Genomic DNA, 21,542 nt, shown 5'->3' on the forward strand with positions numbered 1-21,542 from the left:
CCAGGAAGCGGTCAGGGACAGGAGAAGGGGCTCTGGGCCTGATCCAGAGCCTGGCACGTAGCACATGCTCAAGAAATATTTGTGGAATGAGAGAATGAACACAGAGCAAGGGGAAAGGGGTAACTTGATAACTCACTGGTTCTTCTCAAAAACATTCTCAGAGGGCAAATCTGCTGTAAAGGAAAGTGAAGCTTGACTTTCTGGGTTGCGTGGGGGTCAGTCTGGGGCTGGACACTTTGTGAGCTGTGAGCCAGAAGGCTGAGAGGCTCTGGACGGGAGGGGACAGATCTCCGGGCAGAGAAGGGATCATAGGGTTGGGAGCCAGAGTTTGGGTCAGCAAGTCTCAGTGACTTTATCTGTAAAATGGGGCACATGGTTCAGAGAGTGAAGTGAGATCAACATGCTGTCTTTACAAACGCAAATTAAACCAGTTCTGTAAGCTCCTTTCCTGGCTTCCCAGGGTCCCTCAGGACCAGGTTCCGGATCCTTCCGGGAGCCCAGGCTCACCTGGCTCGGCCCGCCTGCGGCAGCCACCCCCACACACGCCCTCCCCACCTCCCGGAGCCAGTCTTGCTCACAGGCCCCCCACGCGGGCAGCACCCCTCTGTGTGGACCTGCGCGTGCTCTCTGCCGCCCTGGTGGTCGCAGCCAAGGGCAGACCCAGCCTAAGTGCCCATCACGACAGAGCTGGCTAAGTAGGTGCTCTCTCTGCCGCTGTAAGGCCAACGGTCTCAGAGACAAGCTGTTGAGGAAGCAAGGGACTCGGAGCAACGCTGCCACGTCAAAGCAAGTCAGCTGGGCGAGCTCCTGTTTGCACAGAGATGGGGATCCCGCTGCCTCTGGCGGGGGACTTGGTCGCGGGGGGGGCTTCTCACCGCCTGCCCTTCCCACCTGTGACTTGTGCAACTAGGGAGCGTATTCCTCTTCAAAAGGAAGTTGTAAACGCTGCCTCCCTCGCCTGGTGGGGGATCAGACGGGATCACCAACCATCTCTGGCCTGGAGCAGCAAGGTCGGCACCTGCTGCGGGAAGGTCAGCGGAAAGGGGAGAGGGAGGGCTTCCTGGCTGGTGTTGGAGCGGCGCCCAGGGGAGCCCGCGAGCGAAGGGGGTTGGATGTGGAGGCACGAGGGAGGAAGGGGCGGGTGGTCCAGAGAGAGCACCTGTGTGAGAGCCGGAGGGACGGACGGTGCGTGGGCCGCTTACCTTCACTTGGTGTTCTATTTTATATGCAGTTTGTTGAAACTGGCGAATCTCTCGGATAATATGAGATATCTGTGAGAAGGAGGGGAGTCTAAGAAGACAGTTTGCTGTCTCCGTGCCCCCGCTTCGCAGAGCAGAAGGGGCACCGACAGCCAAGCCTGACGTCGGTCTCCTAATTCCCAGACACGCCAACCCCTGGGAAGCCCCACCGAGGCAGGTGCTTTCCTTTGAACCAGCAACCTGTTCCCATGGGTGAGACTGGTCAAAACTCTACAGGTTAATGATGCAAGGGACAGAAATGGTATCGTTCCACGAGTGGGGCAGGCTGGCCAACATCCCGAAGCAGCCCCCACTTCTCAGCAAAGGTCAGGCCACCTGCCACGTTCTGAATGCCCGCTGTGGGCAGGCACCCCGTGAGGGGGCCCTGACCCGGCCCCAGGACAGTGCTCCCGGCTTGCGTTTGACCGAGAAGCCCTTCTAGGGAAGGAAATCTTCAGTGGAAGCCCATCACACAGCACCGACCCAACATCCCGTGAGAAGGCAGACAGGCTGGCTCCAACTCTGGCCCCCGCCCCCTCCCAGGCCCCAGCAATCTCTGGGAAAATTTGAAACCTATTCGCTTGCGCTTGGGAGGTGCTGTGTTCATGATTTTGTTGGGCCCCACGAAGCAAGTGTCAGTATGGACACTAAAAGAAGGGGTGCAAATAAAGGCACAGGCCTTGGGTCAGACAGACGCGGCTTGAGACCCAGCTCTGCCCTTCACCCGCGGAGTGACTGTGGGCCGGTCACTGACCCCTCGAGCCTCAGGTTGCTCCTCTGGGGGGGTGGGGCATACCATGCCAAGAGCACCCACCCTTCCGCTGCAGGCATCATCCGAGGGGGTGCGGGGAGGCCGGCTGGCGGGGGAGCCCCGGCTCTCGCTGGAGGAGTCAGACCCAGGCTTCCGAGAGCACGTGCCCAACGGAGCAGACCTGGTGGTCCTGGGACTCGGTTCTGGGCTTGGACGGCCCCCCCCCCCCCGCCCCGCCGCCCTGGGAGACTCACCATTCTCATCTTGGAGAAGTTGACCAGGCCGTCCTCCGTGTAATTGGGCGTCCCCTCTTCGATGAAGGCCAGGTCGGTGAGGTACATCCCCAGGTAAGGGACACAGGGGGGGTCACAACTTCGAAGCGAATGGCATTAAACAACAGTTTTTCATTTAGAACCATGAGCCTCTGCTCACATAGAGCACCCTGCATGCAACTTTTGCTTTGTTGCAGGCAAAGGGCTTTCTCTTCACTGGGAATCACGGGAACTCTCGGGCCCAGGATTGTCAAGTGGCTCTGAGGGCGACGGGGTGACACGGAACCAGCAGGCCCGGGGCCTCTCCACCAACGGTCTCCTCCCTCCCTGAGCCAGAAGGCCCTCCCCTACCTCTCCGCCCTGTCCGGGATGCAGCCCCCTCCCCCGTCTCTCCAGTGAAACTCTCCATCCAGTCCTGCTCTAGAGTCACCTCCCGGTGGGCTCTGCAGCCCCCGCCCCGTTCTGCCAGCTATGGTACCCAGCCCCCCGCGCCATTCCGCTCCTTGAGACTTCTCTGCCTCCACATCTGGCCCCACGGGGATGTCCTGCCCACCCAAGCACAGGGGTGCCTGAGCAGGAAACCCTGGCCCTCTGAGGTCACCCTCCTGCAGGTGGCCTCTGGGCAGGGGGTTGGGGGACAGTGTCCATGACAGGTGACTTTTTTGGGGGGCATTTTTTGGGAGATGGGGCCCAGGACTGATGGACTACACCTCTTCGATTTGTGGCTCTGAAGCAGGGGCTTTTGTTACGGCTCTGTGGTGGCATCTTCCAGTGCCTCTGGGTGGGGCCAGGAAAGGGCCTGATTGAGTGATGGGTCCGGTGGCCACCATGTTCTGGCAGAGCTCCGGGGAGTGCCCTCAGGGGACCCTCACAGTGTCCTACAGCCTCCTCTTAGCTCAGCACCCAGATGCAGGGGGCTCTCCGCACGTACCTGCCGGTGCAGCTGACCCCCTTCCTAGACCCTCCGACTTTTGTCTCCTCCAGGCCACGTGGCGACCGGCCCCTCTAGAGGCCGGGGGGTGGGGGGCAAGAACAGAAACCCGGCCTCCGCCCCGCGCCGGCTGGCTGTGTAACCCCCGGCCAGGTCTCCGGGTCCCGAGGCGCCCCTCGTGCAGGCGAGCGGGTGGTGAAGGCGGCGTTCGGTGCTCAGACAGTGGAGTGGGGCCAGGGGACGCTCTATTAAATAACACTGATTCCTACGGTAAGAAGCACCAGATTTCCATCTGGTGGTGGTATGGCTTTGACGCCTTCTGACGCTGGCCATTTCCTCCCCCACTTCCTCCTCTGTGAACAAGTAGCAACAGGGCTCAGGGTGTTGGCACAGACCAGGATCCCAGCCGGGACTCCGTAACGTTGCTTTGTTCCCACTGTATCTATTTATGGCAGGAACCTTGTGTGATGGCAAGTAAGGCGGTTTTCCGTTTACTGCCCTGATAGCGTTTTCCTTCTTAATTACATTGATTTTTGGGGGAGCGTGAGCTACTTATAGGGAGACCTGCTAAGTGAATGTAAATACGGCTGGCGCATGGGTGGGAGGTGGGCCCTTGAAGTTGTGGGGAGAGACCGGGGACACGGCAATCGGTTTTGAACTCTAGGTCTGGACTCTTTCTTGAAAATAATTTAGCAGGTGTTGATCAGATTTTTTTTAAATAAAAAAAAAAGCAGAAGTAGAATAAAAAAAAACCATCTGAGTTCATTGCATGGACCAAGAGTATACGTTGCTTTGTGAAGTTTTAGTTCCTGTTATGCATATATGCATTTCTAAAAAAAAAAAAAATATATATATATATATATATATTTTTTTTTTTTACTGTGGGTTGTGATTTAAAAAAAAGCCAGACCTGCACGGGTCACTGGCAGGTGTCTCTGGGTCCCACCAGACAGTCTGTGACCATTACAGGCCCGGCTTTCCACATCCCGCCCATCTCCCTGCGAGTCTGAGGCATGGGCTCAGGGCAGGCGGAGATATAGTTCAAAGATGGAGAAGGAGCCCCAGGGCCGGCGGAAGGGGGCAGCTTGCTGGCCAGCGGTCTCTGACGGGGCTTCCCAGCTCACCCTGCTGGTTCTGCACCTGATGGGGTAACTTGGTAACCTGAGGCTTGGAAGCACCTCTTGTCTGGGATGGAGGGGGGAGTGGGGGGGCCATGTGGCTGCAGAGTGTTCCTGGGGGCCTTATGAGGTCTCCGACTGTCCAGACTAGTGGGAAGGATCAGGCGTTCCCCTGACCACGGTGGTGGCTTTCCCTGACCTATTTATGGCGGCTCACAAGCCACACGGCCGACATGTAAGTTAGTCACTTGCAAGTGGCATCACCAGCCCCATTACCACTCTGTCCCTACTCCCTGCTTCCTAGTGAGGTGCTTCGAGGAGGGGCCCGGGGAAGAGCACACGAGGCACTCGATCACGTGCATGCACATGTACTCGCACGCACAGCAAATCCATACACGTAACCAACCTACCAAACCCAGAGGCTTGCCGGTCACCGTGTGGGGTCACCGGCGTGGAGGTGGCAGGTGGGGGCAGGTGTGTGGAGGAGAGGGCCAGTGGAGGGTCCCCAGAGAGTGCCCCTGTGCGGGGAACTGACCTGAAGGAAAGGCAAGCATGCTGAGGGCCCTTATGTCTGGCTAGCTCTGAGCTTTCCCTGGGGGCACCCCGGGCCCTCTTGGGTGGGGTCTTGCCCTGCCTGGATCAGGGCCCACCCACAAGAGCCGGTATGGGGTGGCTTCCTCTGCTGACAGACCCCTCACATGCCCGTACCTGGGGTTTTAGGGAAAAGAGAGGAAAGTGCCCCACTTTCCATTCTAAATGCTGCCTCTGGCTTTCTGGGCAGTGCCTAGATGTGGTCTTGCCTTTCTGTGGTTCTTTGGGGTCCCCAGCTGGGATGTTTCTTTCCACCAAGAAATTCTTGATGCTGTCAAGGGGGACGGCAGAGATCACAGGGTACCAGCAACTGAAAGTCAGAGGCGGCTGCCCATTGGGCTTCCACCGAGGGGCCACCTCTCCCTTCTTCCTCCTCTGCCCTGCCCCGGCAGGGGGACGGACCACTCTCCCACCCACTGCCTCTGCTGCCTCTGGTTAGGGCCCTCCTCTCCTTCCCAGGGAGGTTGTGAGGGGCACTCAGGCTGGGCTGTGTGGCCCGGAACCCCTGTGGCCAGGGCCCAAGCCTCTGGCATGCGGTGCAAGAAAATTAGGCACTCAGATTTGGGGGAAAAAATTGCCATGGGGCAGGAGTGGAGGTGGGGCCCAGAGTCCAGTCTTGTTTTTTGCCACCTGGACACTAACTGCTCTGTTGTCTCATTAACGGGAGACCGGGCTTTGCTGGGTGGGCACAGGCAGAAAATCAAGGCGGGAAGAGGTATTCGGGATGTTGGAGCCCTTGGACTCCTTGTAACCCCACAGATGGGTGGATTTTCACCCCTGTGAAGAGGAGGGTCTGGTGAGGGGCTGGGGGTCAGCCAGCCGACTGGCTCCCCCATGGCCACCCCTGTCTTTCACTCATTCAGCAGCCTGCAGCGAAAGCCCGGCCCCCGGGGTTCCTCTAATGGCAGGCTTCCTAGTCAAATTAAAGCCAATGTGCGGATAGGCAAATGTGCGCTGGGTTAAGATTAGACCGGGGTGGGGGGGCGGCAAAACCAGAATTGACCCCAAAAGGGCTGGTGACCAAATTTTACTGACAAATTTAGATCTCAGCCAAATCCTGTGGCACGGAGCTGTGGGAGGCTGTGATGGCTGGCAGGCTGACAGGAGGGGACAGCCTCACGGGCTCCTCAAGGTGTGGGTTTGGGGAATGAGCAGGGCAGATGACGTCATGCTCAGGGTGTCCGGGCAGGGGACTGACAGGTGCACACAGCAAGTGCTGTAGGTGGACCTGGGGGGATTTAAGAAGGTGGGAGAGGGGAAGAGGGGTCAGATGGAGGGGTGAAGTCTTGGCTGGTAAAGGTAATAAGGCTCTTCCTTGTCATAGTGTTGTGGGCTGGGACCCACATGGTAAGGCTCAGCACGGCTCCTTGTCCGGGTCACCAGCTGTGCCCACAGACTGCCACTGTCCCCTGCCTGGTGAGATGGACCCCCGGGGCCCACACGGCACGGATCTACCGGGAAACCACAGCGCCTCTGGAGAAGGGGCACAGGACACATCTGCCCCGTGTCTCCCCAATCTCTCGTTCCCCACAGGGCTTGGCCTACGCGTCCACAAAGCAAGAACCTGGTTTGCACGAAGGCCTCAGCCCCCAGAATGCCTGGAGACCCCGCCGCCCCGCGTGGCAGGGAGTGGAGGTGCCTGGGAGTCACTGACACAGGCCCAGGGGAAAGGGGAAGACAGCATGGGGACCGAGACAGAACAGGGGCCATGGAGGCGCGGAGGTGGCGGCGGACGTACAAGGAAGCCGTGGGAAGGCAGATGGAGGGGCGCCCGGGGCGGGCGAACAGGTTGGTGAATGCACGATGCGGCAGCCCTCACAAGCACAGCCCAGGGGGCTCCGCGGAGCCCAGGCACCAGAGACACAGCACAGATGCAGGTGGGACATCTGTCTGGGGACAAGTACATGGAGATGCGTACAGCAGTGGCACACGGAGCTGGCAAAGGGCGGGCCGGGGCAGCGGGGGGCCAGTGAGGAGGGCAGACAGGGTTGGCAGCAGGGTGTGCAGGCCTGCCGGGGGTGTGGGGTCTGCCTCGTCCCCAGGCCCTGGGGGCAGTGACCGTGTGGTCTGTCCTGACGGCAGGACAGGTGCTCGTGGGCTCTGTAAGGAGCCAGGACCCCCGGGTGGCGCAGGGTCTCTCCACGGGGCGCGGGGAGGAAAGGGTGAGGCCAGCCCGGCTCGGCCCACGGAAGGCTGGCAGAGCCCAGCGCAGCGGCCCGAGGCGCACAGCTGCGGGGGGGGACTGTGAGCGCGTCGCGCATGAGTGGCCACGGCGGGGACCGCTGGGTTGGGCTCTACTCTGCTGGGACAGCCACACAGGACGCGGCCTAGGGCAAACCGAGCGCTGGCCTCACAGGCTACTCTGTGCCAAGTTCTGGCTCTGTCACCACTGCCCCAGGGCCTCAGTGTCCTCGTCTGGAGAAGCGGGATGGGAGAATCTACGTGCAGCGGTGGTTCTCTGGGGGGGGGGGGGTTTGCCTCCCGGGGTAGTCGGCAACGAGCGGAGGCAGTTTCGGTGGTTAGAACTTGGGGAGGGGGTACTGGCATCTTGTGGGTGGGGACCGGGGCTGCTGCTAAACATCCTGCAGGGCACAAGACAGCCCTTGATACAGGACCATCCTGGTCTAATGACAAGACGGTCGAGGCTGGGAGGCTCTGCAAACAGTAAGGTGCAGCTGTTGGGGGGGCTCTGCAAACAGTAAGGTGCGGCTGGGGTCTCTGCAAACAGTAAGGTGCAGCTGTGGGGGCGCTCCGCAAACAGTAAGCTGCAGCTGGGGGGCTCTGCAAACAGTAAGGTACGGCTGGGGGGCTCTGCAAACAGTAAGGTACAATTGTTGCCCCAACCGCATTTCTTTGATTCTAAGATGCCATTTTCTGCACAATGCGGTCTTGTTTGGGGGACTAATTCTCAATTAAAAAAAGGAACGCAATCACATTAAATTAACACATTGACCTTAGGGCATATTCTGATGTCAGAAATACTAAAACGTGGGCAAGCGTGCACGTCAGAATGGAGGCCTCTGCATCACAGCTGTTGGGCTCATGGGGACGGTAGCATGCTCCCCCTACCCCCTCCTCTCTCTCTCCCGGGAAAGGCCACCGAGACTCTGGGATTTCTCCAGCAGACCACAGAGGACGAAGCTGACCCACCCTGGAGGTCTGGGGTGCCTAGGGGTCTTGTGGGTAGACGGTCGGACAGACAGACAGACAGACCTCCTGCTCCAGCTGATGTGGCCCGTGAATGCTTCTGCAATGCGGTTCTACGATTTAAACAGTAATGGTGACAAAATGACACACACTTACTTTTTCAGAGCTTCTCTCAGATTCTTAAATCTGCCCTCTGATGATACAAGCTTTTGGAGCTTATCAATCAAAGCTTTTGTCTAGAAAGAATTAGAAGCATTTACTAACACGTGGCACGCACTGAGGCCCAAGGCACCGGCCCACACTCCACGGGCTGCCCTCGGGGCTCCAGAACCCCCTCTGCTCTGCCCCATCATGGGGCAGGGCGTTTCTGGGGACCGCCTGAGTCTGGAACCTCACCCCCCAGCTCCTGACGAGTCAGACACGGACCCTTGTCCTGTGTGTCTCCAGCATGCACGCACCCTTCAGAAACACAGAAGTGGGGCGTGGGGGACCTGGAAACCCTGGGCACCCTGCGAATGGGGGGTGGAGTAGGGCTTGGCAACTGCAAGGAGCCCCCCTCCAGGGCAGAGCTCTCTCACGCACTGCACCCCAGGGCTGCCGATAAGGGTTACACCTTCACCTGTAGCTCTCAGGACCCCACGTGAATGTAAGAATCGAGAAGGAAGATGGCAGACGAGCTGATCCTCTAGAAGAACAGGCTTTGCAAGGGAAGAGCCAACCCCCGGCCGAGGGTCCCGTCTGCCGCACGTCAGGCTGGAGACTGGCGTCGGCCTAAGTGAGGCCGCCCTGGGTCCGGCTTGGCGCTCCTTTCCTGGTGCGGCCGGGGGGCCCCTGTGCCTTGGCGGCCCCCACTCCCTCATTTACACAACGAGGAGGTGGACTAGAGAGCCTGCTTTCTAGCTCCTGTCCTCAAAGTCCAGACCGTGGCCGAGGGGACATGGGCCACAGCCCCTAAGCTTTGGGCCAGACATTTTCTGAGAAGTCTGCCCCCAGAAAATGACACGACAGGAGAAGAGACCCACGTGTGCGTCCCAAGGGGCGCGGCTGGAAGAGCACCCCCTTCCGGTTGCTCCCCGACTGGTGAGAGGCGTCGTCACTGGTGTGGACCAATGCTGCTCAAAGCAGAAACGTGTTCCGGATCCCGTGAAAGGGACACACACAGCCACGGGCACGGGATTCTGCTTCCTCCCGAATGGCTGCCCTCACGGATCTGTCCTGAAGCCTGGACGCCCAGGCCCCCCTCTGCCCCGGCGTCCCGGCGTCCTCCCTGTACTTCCCCAGAGTTTTCTGTCCAGGGCTGCCGCCCCATGCGCTCCTCCTTCCCACCCGCCCGGGAGGAAGGACCTGAGGCGTGAGGCCAGATGCGGCGGCTGAGAGTCCGAGACCCGGGGGCCTGGCTGGGCGCTGCGGCCAACCTCAGCGAGCACACAGGCAAGGCTGCCTACCTCGCAGAGCGCTGGGTCTCCACGTTCCCATCTGGAGAATGGGAGGGTAGGCCCAGGTATTCCCTAAGGCAGTAAGAGCTCAGATATCCTAGGACCGTGGGCCCCACAGAAGCTAGATCAGGAGGCCCCAGGGGCCACGTAGCTCCAGACCAAGTATCACCCGCCAGTGGTCGTGGGAACCTAGGGAGGGTATGCTCACATGTGGAGGTTTGGGGTATACACTTGGGGCCAATCTGTGGCTGTGAGTTGGGCATGCTTTGATTCCTTCCACATCTGTGTTCCTCTGGGGCGTCGCTCTGTCCAGGAAGGAGCTCTGCAGCCTGGGAGACCACTGGATTTTCCCAGCCACTGCTTAAAAAACTGAGTTCCGAAGCCACTCAAGTATCTCCTGGTGGGGCCAGGAGCTCAAGAGGACACAGGCCCCCGGGCCCCTGGGCGTCTCTGCTGCGGGCAGAGATAAGGGGCACTTGGAATATGTCACTGAACCCAGAGACCAAGCGAGGAGCCTGCCTTGGACGTGGTGTGGAGGACAAAGGTATTCACAGAGCCCCCGGAAGCTCATCCCTTCCCGTCCACCAAACAGAACACTTCCGGATGGCCAAGGCTGCTCCCTCACAAAGGGGCCCCGAGGTATTGTGGGCCAAAGAGAGACTTCTGTCCCCCCAAGAATGCAACCATCCTCCGGAGGGGCGATACACAGATCTGTTAGTCATCTGCACCCGGGAGGGCCCCCCCCGCTTCAAGAGGATGGGGCAACGGATGGCAGAAGAGCAGGGTAATGGAGCCAGAAGTCCCCACCTAAGCCTGACTGCTTGACTCTTGCACGGGCTGGCCTGGACTTGGACCCAAGGCTTTCCTGCTTTGGGCCAGCACATTCAAGCCAACGATGAAAACCCGATGCTGGGGCTGTGTTTTAGGCCCTGCTAAGAAACGTAGCCCCTCTGGTGGGTCTCAAGTATCCACAGGACACCTGCAGAGGGACAGCAACCGTCCCCGGCTGGTGCTGGCCAGGGACTGTGCAGACACAGAGGGCCCAGCCAAAGGGCTGGGAGAAGCCAGCAGGGCCCAGTCGGCCACAGAGTGTGCAGATCTGCGTGCGCTGTCCAAGGCACCTCTGACGTTTGGACCCAGGTCCCGAATGGCATCTGAGAATGCAGGCCACGCCATGCACCTTGACCTCTAGCTGCCCTCCATTTGCACTCCCCTAAGAGAACGGAAGACTTCGGGATGGTCAAGGTGGTTCCCTCCCAACTTCAGACCACGGGTGATGCTGGGGAACAAGGCCAGGAGGGTCACGGAGCCCCCAATGTGGTGGGAAAGTGGGGCTGGTCTGAGGGCAGGGGGAGAAAGATGCGGGCCCGGACCAGGCCCTCAGACTCCACCACCTGCCCTGCCTGAGCCCTGACAGGCCAAACCAGCCTGGATGACTCGGGGGTCCCACAGCAGCCTGCTCAGCCCCTGGCTTCAGGAGTTCCCAGCGCCGCGTGCCACCCACGGCCAGATGTGCCCACGCCTGAGTTCCCGAGCTCCAGCCTCTGTTCTTTCCGGGAGCCCCTGCCCTTGTCTTAGCCCTGGCGTGTCTGTGTGTGAAGAGGCAAGAGGTCCAGGCTTGCCAGGAGCAGGGCCAACCCTGTAACACGCTGTAGGCTCACCGTCACCGGGGCCAGGGTGGCCAGATATGGGGAGGGGCGGCACCCCAGGCCTTCCTGAGTCTGGCTGCTTAGCTAAGGAAGAGGAATTTATAGACCTGCTGCCTGCCTGGGGGCGCAGGATCGTGACCTGCCGCTGGCATGGGGATGGTGGGGCAGGTAATGAAGAGGAGCGAGGGGGACTCAGTGTGCAAATCCAGAGCTGTCCAAATGAGACAGGCCCCTTGGAGACACGGGGCCCCACCGAGCCCACCCAGCTGCAGGACCACGGACTCCGCTGCCAAGTTATCAGTGCCTTTAGAGGCTTGCTCGGCCCTTTGGCGGTGCCTGTCCAGCCTCCTGCACACGTGTAGGCCGGGGCTGGGGAATCCACCATGTGCACGGAGGAGGTGGCCCCACTGTGTGCTCCTCTTAGGAGAGCTGCCTCCTCACGACCACAGTGTAGGGAACTTCATCCCCGAGGAAGAATCCACATTTCAGAATCATGTTCTGAATGAATACAGATCAAGCTCACATTTAAGATCACTGATTATCCCTGGTCATCCCTGGTGGCCAAAAGGGCTGGCGAGACTGGTGTCCTGGGAGGGAACTCGCAAGACCATCCGGCCACCGTCTCGGCGGCCCTGCAGACCTGGACTGGCACCCGCACGAAGCCACCGCTCTTGTCCCAACACAAGGAAAAGAGCACTGGACCAATCGTCACTGTCTTACGTGCCCTGCTTTGCAGTGTTAATTATTCAAGTGGGAATTCGAGTTCCATGGGTCCCAGTGCCATACTGGTGGGCCCGACACCTGGTCCCAGTGGACATAGGAGAAGAGGTTCACCTGGGAGTGTTGGCCCTCACCCCGTCCTTTGCCCACCTATGGATGTCCAGAGGCCAGCACTCTGGTGCCCCAGCCCAGCCAGCCCCAGGCAGGCAAAGGTGCCGGCTTCCCGCCCGCACCTGCTTAGAGACTTTGAGCCACGTCTTTTTCAGCCGGAATATTGCGCTCCGGTTCATGGACGAGGTGATCTCCAGCACAGCATTATAGTTGTGTAAGCAGCGGCATATGTCGGCCACGGCCACCCATTTCTCGATGGCGCTCACTCTTGCATTGATGTCCTCATTGCGGATGATTTCTGAAGCAATCAAGTTGCTGATCTTTAAGCCCATGCAATAAGACAAGAAAAAAATACGAGTCATAAGTATTGCAAAGCTGATAAATCACCATTATTTGCAGATGATAGGATTGCCTGTTTGAAAATCCCAAGACAGTGCTGGAACATTACCAGAACAACTATCAGAGCTCGTTAGGGTGGCTGGTTAAAGATTCAACATACAAAAATGAGAAGTTTTCCTATGTATTGGCCATACCAACTAGAAGACACCGTGAAAAAGATCTTCATGATCCCAATGGAAATGTGTAAATTACCTAGGAACCTAAATTGATGCGAACTTTGGAAGATCTTACATAAAAAAATGTACTACATGAAAAAAAAAGGTTTTATGAAGAAAAAGATCAAATTCCCAAATGGGAATATAAATATACCATTTTTCAAAACTAAGACATGACTTTAATGCAATCCAATAGACATGAAATGGGAGGTTTCCTGAGAACCTGACACAGCGATTCCACAGTTCATCTGGAAGAATAAGGGAGAGCCAAGCTCTGTGACAGTCTCCACTGTACAACTGGGGCTTGGGGAGGACCCATGCTTCGTGGCACCCCGGTCTCACATGTCAAGTGGAAGGGGTCTCCCTGCCCCCACAGACAGGCACATTCACAGGCACAAATCAAATGTGGGCAGGACTGGGGGCAGTTGAGGAGCTGGGGCGTGGGACCAAAGCATTGGTCCAAAGCACCCTTTGCAATTTCCTATGAATCTATAATTATTAAAAAAAAAGTAAAAGAATATTTGTTATAAAAAAATTAAGGTAATAAAAGGACATTTACAGATGAATAAAAACTGTAGGGCTTTACTGTCAAGAACTCTTTTCAAAAATAGTTTCTGAAGGATGTATATCAAAAGGATGGATTGTAAAACTATTTAAGAATGGAAACCCCTGAAGAGAATCAGGAAGGAATGATAACACAAAATAGTGCATATACTATAAGTCTTAATTACATTGAAGTCATAAAGGTTTCTTTTTTTCCACCACAAATATTGAACCCAAAACCAGTTTTATATATAAGTTATACAATTTTTTTTTAAAGGAGTAGCTCAATAGAATCTTCCAGAAAATAGAGAAAAAAGAGTATCTTATAACTTATTCTATGAGGCCAGTATAATCTCAATACCAAAACCAGATACAGACAATACAAGAAGGAAAATCACACGCCCATTTGTTTAACATACCACGTCCATGTCAGTTTGTCCCCGGAACGTGAGGGTGGTTGACTATTAGAGAAAAATCTGCATTCACCACATTAGCAGACTAATGGGGGTAAACCGTAGGCCCATCTCAATAGATGTGAAAAGAAGTGTTGATAACATTCATCATTTATCTGTGGTAAATACCATTAGCAAACAAGGAAAAGAATTTCTTTAACCTCATAAACAAGCATTATCCCAAACGTGGAAATAGGGGAAGTGCTCTGGAACCAGCACTGAGGTTCATTATCAACATTTGCACTCAACTCCGTCCTAAGGGGCTGCAGGCTGCAGGGGTGCACGCGGGCACGAGGGCGGGTGCACTCCGGGCACCTCGGTTCCCCGCCCTCATTCTAGCCCTGATGCTGGAGAGCCCGGTCGGACTCAATGAGGCAAAGAATCAGAGAAAGGTCTAGAAACAGTGGCAGGCTGTGATGGTCTCGGTCATGGAGGCACACATTCTGTGTCTGGTGGAAATGCCGGATTTTTAAGAGAGGTGGCCAGGTGCCAGGTGGTGATGAGGACAGCCCTCGGAGGTGGATTGCGTGGGTTCAAAGCAGGCTGTCCTGCTGTGTAATGTTGGGGATGGAATTTAACCCCCTCGGGCCTCAGTTTACCCAATCATAAAGTGAGAGAGACGGGGTTAAACGAGATGATGATGACGCAGCCCGCGGGGCACCGGCCGGCATGAGGCAAACAGGCCGCTGATGCTTAGGTCGTGTCCTGGCCCTTGGCTCGCCTGGGTCCCGGGCACACCCTGGGGCAGGGAGGGCGCGGGAAGGTGTTTCTGGGACCCGCCCACCTTCTCCACTTACTCTCTCCAGCTCCGACAGGGGCCCCCTGTTCTGCTGCTGGGTTCCCTACAGGGCTCCGCCCCGAGCTGCAGTAGGGGGGTCTCCTGCCTTTCCTCCCGACAGCCAAGGAGCCTCCCTGGTGCGGGGTGTTGCCCGGGCAGCCCGAACGGACCGTCAGGACAAGCAGAGTCCTGTGCTCCAGCATCCAGCCACCAAGGGCTGTCATTTGGGCGATGACTCGGCTCAGAGTGCCCTCGGGGCTCGTAGGGGGCGGGAGCCGCCGGCGCCCTGTGCTGGAGGGGCCTGGAGCCGGCGCGGTCCTGGGGATGTCGCCGGGACACCTCTTCCTCCAGCCAGACACTCGTCAGGAGACCCCAGGCATCCGCCCTGGGAGCCTTGGTCTCCTTGTGCCTACAAGGTGCACTAAGAGTCGGTGTGAGATTATTGACGCCTACAGATCACAGGAGTCCGGTGCCTCATGTGGGGCCCGCTCTTGCACCCAGCACCTCAAGGGTCCTGCCAAAGATTCGCACCACCTTCCTGGAGCTCCCAGCGTACCACCAACATCCGTTGACAGCCTCTCTAATAAGTGCACGGTATTCCGTGCACTTCCAGAAAAACCCGGAAGAGAAAGGCACTGCCCCCTGACCCCGGGCCCCCGTACTCACGTCATTGAAATGCTTCGTGGTCTTCATGATGTAAGGGGTCCGTTCGTTCTTCTCCAGTTTCATCCAGCCCTGTCCGAAGAACTCCCTGTGGGAAGTAAGGAAACCCAGGGCCAATGAGCTCTGCCTTGCTCAGATTCTCTGAGCTGAGAATCTGATTCTTTGCTGTGATTTCTCTGCTCTTTGAAAGGCTTTTACTTCTCGGGGAGGAACTTCCTGCAGAGCCCCAGAGAGGAAGGGATCCTGGGCTGGCGTCTAGCTGTGCCTGGCCCTGCTCAGGGCCTCATCTGTGAAATGGGAACATGAGCACACTTTCCCCACGGGGCTGCTGCCAGGCCAAGACGAGAGACTCTGCGGGAGGCACATCATCTACTGTGGAGTGCAGAGTGCCGGCTGGTCCTGTTCTGGAGCTCGGGCCTGACGGGGAGAACTCACATCCCAGGCTGGTGTGCAGAGAGGAAGATCTGCAGTCTACGGGCGGAAGGGGAAGGAGCCCGCAAGCCAAGCCGGCCGAGTGCTCTGCTGAGGAGGACCACGGGGAAAGGCCACAGACGGCCCGAGCCTCCCAGGGGAAGCTCTGCGTTTGGTGAGGGACCCCGGCCGCGTGCTGTGGGCAGGGAGGGAGTGAACTGGGTTTGAAAAGATTCTCTGTTTCTCCTCCCAGAGCAACCGGGCTTCACCAGGAGACGCAGCAGGTGTCCGAGATGCTGCCACCCTCCACCCGGTGACGGCCGGCTGGAGTTTCCGGAAAGCAGAGACCAAAGGCCCTACAGCGGTTCAGAGCTCAGATCCGAAGATCCCAATTTTGGGAAACTATTCTCGGACAGTTGTCAGAAACTCAGAAACACTTGGTTACGAGGAGGTTGACCGCAGCTTTAGATACAAACGTGAAAACTGCAAAGCACCCCATGGGTCCGAGCACCGTCGGGGAATACCGTGCACTTATTAGAGAGGCTGTCAACGGATGTTGGTGGTACGCTGGGAGCTCCAGGAAGGTGGTGCGAATTCATTTAAACAGTGTAACTACCAGGAGCACCCAGGGGAGACTGACTACAGCCCGGCGTGGGTGATGCCAGACCTCGGGGCTTCTTCAAGATCCAGAGCTGCCCACCTCCCCCAACTCCTGGGGCACGCACGTGTGCACACTCACACACACGCGTGCACACTCACACGCTGCGTGCAGAACCTGGGGCCAGGGAAGAGGATCCTCCTGCACCCCTGCGGACACCCACGTCTCTGTCCCCCTGCGGAGAGTGCACGTGGCTCGGGAAGTCTAGCGCGCAGGTCCCAGGGATGCAGCGAGGCCGGCTGCAGGGAGGAGGACCCGGAGGGCCCGGCACCTGCGCCCACTCACTCATAAGGGATCTTCTTGAAGACGAGGTGGTCTAGCAGGGTCAGCTGCTCCGCGATCTCCAGGGCCGAGTGGTTTTCAAAGGGCTCTGCCTTCACGCCTTCGGCCTGAGGGGAGCAAGTCCTGAGTTAGCCCTCTTGGATTTCTGGCTGCTTCTCGGACAGACGTGGTCTTGGCCTAGGTTCTGGTGGGTGGGGGAGGGAGGGGTCGGCGGGAGCCTGTGCTCTGTCAGAGCTCACACGGCAACGAGGCGGCCTTGTCCCAGCCGCGACCGAGACCACAGAGGCGTCCAGAGGACTGCGCGCGGCCCACGTCCCTCAGCAGGAAATGGGCTGACTGGGCCTGGAGCCCCGGCTGTGCCTCCCAGTGACCCGTCCCTCCCCGCAGGTTCTGTCTGGACACGTAGCCGGCTCCATAGCGTCTCCTTTGAAGACTCAGCAGGTGTGGACTCACAGGTGTGATGACCCCCGGGGCACCCAGAAGATGGCTGCCTGGCCTTCGTCTTGGGGTTCCCATGTTTCTGGCCCCCAGGGCCACCGTGGGCACCACCTTTACAGCTGTCCACCGCCTGCCCTCCCCCACCCCCAGCCACAGGAAGTCCCTGGGAAACACTTGTCGGGGGACCAAGGCCCCAGTGGCAGGGGTTTGATCAAAGGTGGACATGGAGAGGCCAGTGTCCTTGCCACAGAGGCCCCATGGATGGTCTGCTGGATCCGGGAGGGGGTGGAGGGAGCTGGAGAAGAGAGGGGAAGGAGCACCGGGGCTGGCCGTGGGAGGGGCCTGTGTCCATGAGGGAGGAGGTCAGGAACGAGAACCACCCCGACCTCCAACTAGGCCACATGGGACAGAAAGGCCAGCTACCCTGCCCCGAGGCCCCAGGGCTGGGCTGAGCCCCCCAGAGCTGCACTGCTTACAAGGGAATGGGGTCCACGCCAGAGCGAGGGGGCAAGCCCTCCCCCTAACTGTCTGCCTGCCTCCCTCCCCCACTCCCTCAGCAAACAGTCACTGAGGGTCCTTGCTAGACACTGGACACAGAAGGACCAGAAATCACTGTCCTGGGCTTCAGGGAGCTCCAGCCACGGGACGGGGCAGGGACGGAATGCAGGAAAGTAGAGGAAGGGTATCCACGCAGTCGGCCATGGGCCAGAAGCCTAGATGCAGCCGCATGGGGACACGAAGCCATCAGAATGACAAGTGGGGACAGGAGCAGCAAGTTTTGGGGTAGGGACCCTCCTGGGGGCCCAGGATGGCTGAACTGTCAGGCCTGAGGGCCTGTGGCTGGCCTAGGCCAGGGAGAGGCCCGTGGGGGCCGGGCAAGGACAGGCAGGCTGCTCACCCTGTTCCCTCTTGGTCACCCAGGAAATAAGATGACCCTGGAGGGGAGGCCAGAAGCACAGCTTCCCCCACCTGCCATAGGGCCAGGCAAAGTCTCCCTGCAAGCAGCCCTTAGGCTCTCCGGTGAGGCCGCTGGAGCCTCCTCCACACTGGAAGTGCCCCCACGGGCTCTCTGGGCTCTGGGAACAAGTCAGGGCTGGGGGGCAGCTCAGCGGTGCTTTGTTCTGCAAGAGCTCAGGATGTTTGCCAGGGAGCAAGGGGCTCTCGTGCGCTCGAGGGCTAAACATTCCAGCTGGCCCATTGGGCAACTGCTCTCCTGTGGGCAGGCGCCAGGAAGCAGCCCCGTCTCCCAGGGCACAGCTGGCGTCCTGCCCCAAGGGTCAGTGTGGTGTCTGCATGCAGGAACAGCTTTCCTGCCTCGGGGGCCCCCCTGGCTGAGTGCTGCGCCCAGGGGGCAGGAGGTGGGCCGCTACAGGGAAGTGCTCCCCTAGGTGCTCCCCGTGAGCGGCCTCGCCCATGCCCAGGCCCCGGAAAGCTGGTTTCAGGAGCCAGGAGGGGAGGGGAGCGGTGGGTCCAGGCCCCAGAGTCCTCAGTGTGAGCCCCGAGTAGGGCAACGACCGGAGCTCAAGCCGCCAGTTTGGGAAGTGAGCCAGCGTGGGGCTGCGGGGGGGCGGTCAGAACCAGTCTGCCTTGAACTTCCCTGGCCACCATGGTGGCAGGGGCCCAGGCTCTGGGGTGGCTTGCGGTGGCATGCTGGGGGCACACCCCTGACCCGGAGGAAGAAGTGGGCCGGGCCAGGCCCTGGGACACACATCACTCCCTTCCACTGCGTGAACCGCCACCATTAGCTCGCATTCCTCGTGGCAAGCACAGCGCTCCCCGGGGCGCCCACATTTCTGGGCAGGTGGCCAGTGGCACCCCGACTCCTCGGGATGAGGTAGCATGGGGTGTGGGGTGAGCTCTTGCTCCGGAGTCGGAACCGAGCTGAGTGCCAACACCAGTTCTGACACCGCGACCCTGGGTGGGGCGGCTCACCTCCCCAGACCCCCGCTGCCTCATCGTGAACGCGGGGGTGATGGTATAGACTTGCCGCTGTTGATGAAAGCCTGGCACGGGGTCAGCACAGAGGAGCAGCCCACCAACCCCAGCCGGGGCCCCGGCCCCCCTCCTGCAGGGACCGCAGAGCAGAGAACACGCAGTTGGGGGCTGGGGTGGGGCCGGTGAGCGGAGGGTGAGGAGAAGAGGGGCAGAGGTGTGACGGTTTGAATTTCCTCCCTCCAAAATGAGGCGCTGAGGTCCCACTCCCTGGTATCTGGGAACGTCACCTGATTTGGAAATAGGGTCTTTGCAGATGTGCCCGGGTTAAGAGGAGGTCACTGGGGTGGGTCCCGATCCCACAGGACTGGAGTCTTTACAAGAGGGGGGCTTAGACACAGGGAGAGACATGCTCAGGGAAGGTGATGCAGAGACACGCAGGAGTGAGGACCGCCTGGAACAAGGAGGCGGACATCAGAGGTTCAGGGCCACACGCCAAGGGCCGCCCGGGGCTCCGGGAAGCTGGGAGAGGCAGGAAGGCCCCTCCCCGGAGCGTCCTCCAGCGACGCCTGACTTCCAACCCCTGGCCTCCAGGACCCGGACAGGACGCAGCTATGAGTCAATCTGCAGTGCTCGGCTCGGCCGCCCCAGGGCGACGCGTGCTGGACGGGACGGCCCGGTGAGCGGGAGCCCAGCTCACCATCTGTGTGATCTCCTCCAGCGTGATCTGGTTGTCGCCCGGGTCCTCCTGGGTCAGCGTCCTAGGGGACGAGACGGTGCGATGGGCCCCGTGCAGCCTGTACCCCCACCTCGCCTCCCCAGGCAGGTACCCGCGGCTGCCTCGTCTCTGCTCTGTGCTTCCCGAGCCGGAGCCCACTGCCCATTTGTCAGGGACGTCTCCCTGATGGCCTGACCGTCAGGACTCAGCTTCCTGACCCCTGGCCTCACCGTCTGCACAGGAGGAAGACGGACGAGTTCGGGGATGAACACCGTAACCCTTGTCCGTCCCGCAGATGCCCCGAGCACCGGCAGACAGGAGCGAGCCTGCCCCGTCCGCACAGCTCTGGGCAGCGGTGCGAACGCTCCTCCTGGGGGCGTCGTGTGTGGCCATGTGGCTCATGTGACTGAGGAGCTGAACCCTCAATCCGTGAAGATTTAACAGCCCCGGGAGGGAGCGGCGGCCGCGACGGGCGCCACGGACCAGGCAGGAGTTGGGGGCTGTGCAGGGAGAACGTGGTTCCTGCCTCCAGGGTGTCAAGGTCTGAGGGGAGGAAGGACACATGGGCCGCCTGCCCGGGGGCCCGTCGGCAGAAGCGGGGCGCACGGCCCCCCGGCGGCTCAGGGCTCCTGCCCCCGCACCCCTGCCTGAGGCCAGCCTGCCTGGAAGGGCCTCCCCGGCTCCCTGCCCGGGGCCGGCTGTGTGGGGCAGAGCCTGGGCCCCGGGCAGCGGGCCAGGCTCAGCAGGGCTGGGGCCGCCCATACCTGATGATGTTGGCCGCAGCCTTTCTCTCCTGGGTCAGCAGCTCGGGGTCGTGCATGACCTCCTCCAGGAAGCTGATCACCTTGCATCTGAGCTCGTCGTTGGTCTCAAAGTCCTGTTGGGGGAGACACGCTGGCCCTGGCCCCTGTCCAGCCACACGCGGAGGGCTGCCTGCCTTGTCTTTGTTTGCCCTGGCCGTGTGGGCGGGCCACCAGGGGAGCCTAGAGACCCTTAGGTGTAAAACTCTGGGCAAGACCGAGGGTCATCCCCTGGCCGGCTGCACTCCGAGGCCAGGACCCTGGGGGTGCGAACCTCCTTGGCCCCCTGCTGCAGGCAGAGGTGGAGGGACATAGCCCCGGGCCCCCTGCTGCAGGCAGAGGTGGAGGGACATAGCCCCGGGCCCCCTGCTGCAGGCAGAGGTGGAGGGACATAGCCCCGGGGCCCGGGAATGTGCTTGGTGCCCTCCCAGGCCAGACACTGGAGCAGCCCCTTCGGAGGGTGCTGGACGGCTCACCTGGGCTCCCTCCCTCCCACTGTCCCCGAGGCCGTCCTGCTCACGGTCCTGCTCGCGGTCTCAGAGGGCAGCGGCTCCTGGGGGCCGGCACGGGGGGGCCTCCCACCCACCTGAGAGTGTTTGGAGACCCAGTGGCGAAGCACGTTCAGGACGCGGTTGGTGGCTGCTCGGCGGATCACGAACTCCTTGTCCCCGTTCCTCTGGTCGGGGGGAAACCCTGGTGGCACAGGGGACAGAGGGTACAGGAGGGCCAGAAATGGGGCTCAGTGCTCGTCTGGATGTAAAGCCCAGGCCTGGGGAAGCTGGCCACTGCCGTGGCTGAGCTTCTGCCATGGCTGGGCCACTGCCATGGTTGGCGGGTGGGCAGCTTCCGGCCGGGGGTCGGTGCTGGCCAAGGCCCGGAGCAGCAAGCCCTGAACACCGGGAGGGGGACAGTTCCCCGGGGCTGGGGTGGCCGGCCTGCAGCTGGGCTGAGCCCACGGAGGGAGGGGACCCCCTCCCGCGTACCTGTGCTGGCCAGGGACATCCTCCGGTACTTCTCCTTGTTTGGGGTGCCCTCGTTGGCTCCCGCCGTGGCTATGGCAAAGGCAGAGGCCGCTGACAGGGCACTGCGCGTGTTGTCCAGTTCCCGACACGAGGTCATGACAACCCCGTTGTTGTAGGAAAAGAGGGGGAACTCTGTGGAGGAGGCAAAACCGACCCTCAGGCTTCCCTGGTGCAGCCCTCGCTGTCGGGAAACCGGGGGTCCCCACGCTGCAGCAGCCTCAAGACGGGCAGCCTGTCTTCACTGTGTCCCGGGGCTTAGCAGGCAGAGGTGGGGGCCGTTGCCCTGCTCAGGTCCCCAGAGGGGCGTGCCACCCCCAGGGCGGTCTT

The 21,542-nt window shown here is 60.0% G+C and overlaps 1 protein-coding gene across 2 annotated transcripts in view; it reads right to left on the reverse strand.

Annotated features, from left to right (window-relative positions):
• The window catches only part of RASGRF1 (Ras protein specific guanine nucleotide releasing factor 1), a 99,713-nt gene that overhangs the window by 2,591 nt on the left and 75,580 nt on the right, over positions 1-21,542 (reverse strand). For both annotated transcript variants that reach the window (XM_028093791.2, XM_088024920.1), the window contains 10 exons: positions 21,177-21,347; positions 20,780-20,886; positions 20,158-20,270; positions 19,376-19,436; positions 16,309-16,412; positions 14,958-15,042; positions 12,087-12,284; positions 8,205-8,284; positions 2,244-2,361; positions 1,203-1,271 (listed from right to left, as the gene is read on the reverse strand). In XM_028093791.2, the coding sequence (XP_027949592.1) occupies positions 1,203-1,271; positions 2,244-2,361; positions 8,205-8,284; positions 12,087-12,284; positions 14,958-15,042; positions 16,309-16,412; positions 19,376-19,436; positions 20,158-20,270; positions 20,780-20,886; positions 21,177-21,347 (1,106 nt within the window). The remainder of the gene's footprint in view (positions 1-1,202; positions 1,272-2,243; positions 2,362-8,204; positions 8,285-12,086; positions 12,285-14,957; positions 15,043-16,308; positions 16,413-19,375; positions 19,437-20,157; positions 20,271-20,779; positions 20,887-21,176; positions 21,348-21,542) is intronic.

This window comes from Eumetopias jubatus, unplaced genomic scaffold, assembly GCF_037043125.1.
Source record: "Eumetopias jubatus isolate StellerSeaLion01/CBP00866 unplaced genomic scaffold, mEumJub1_p1.0 scaffold_7, whole genome shotgun sequence".
NCBI lineage: Eukaryota > Metazoa > Chordata > Mammalia > Carnivora > Otariidae > Eumetopias > Eumetopias jubatus.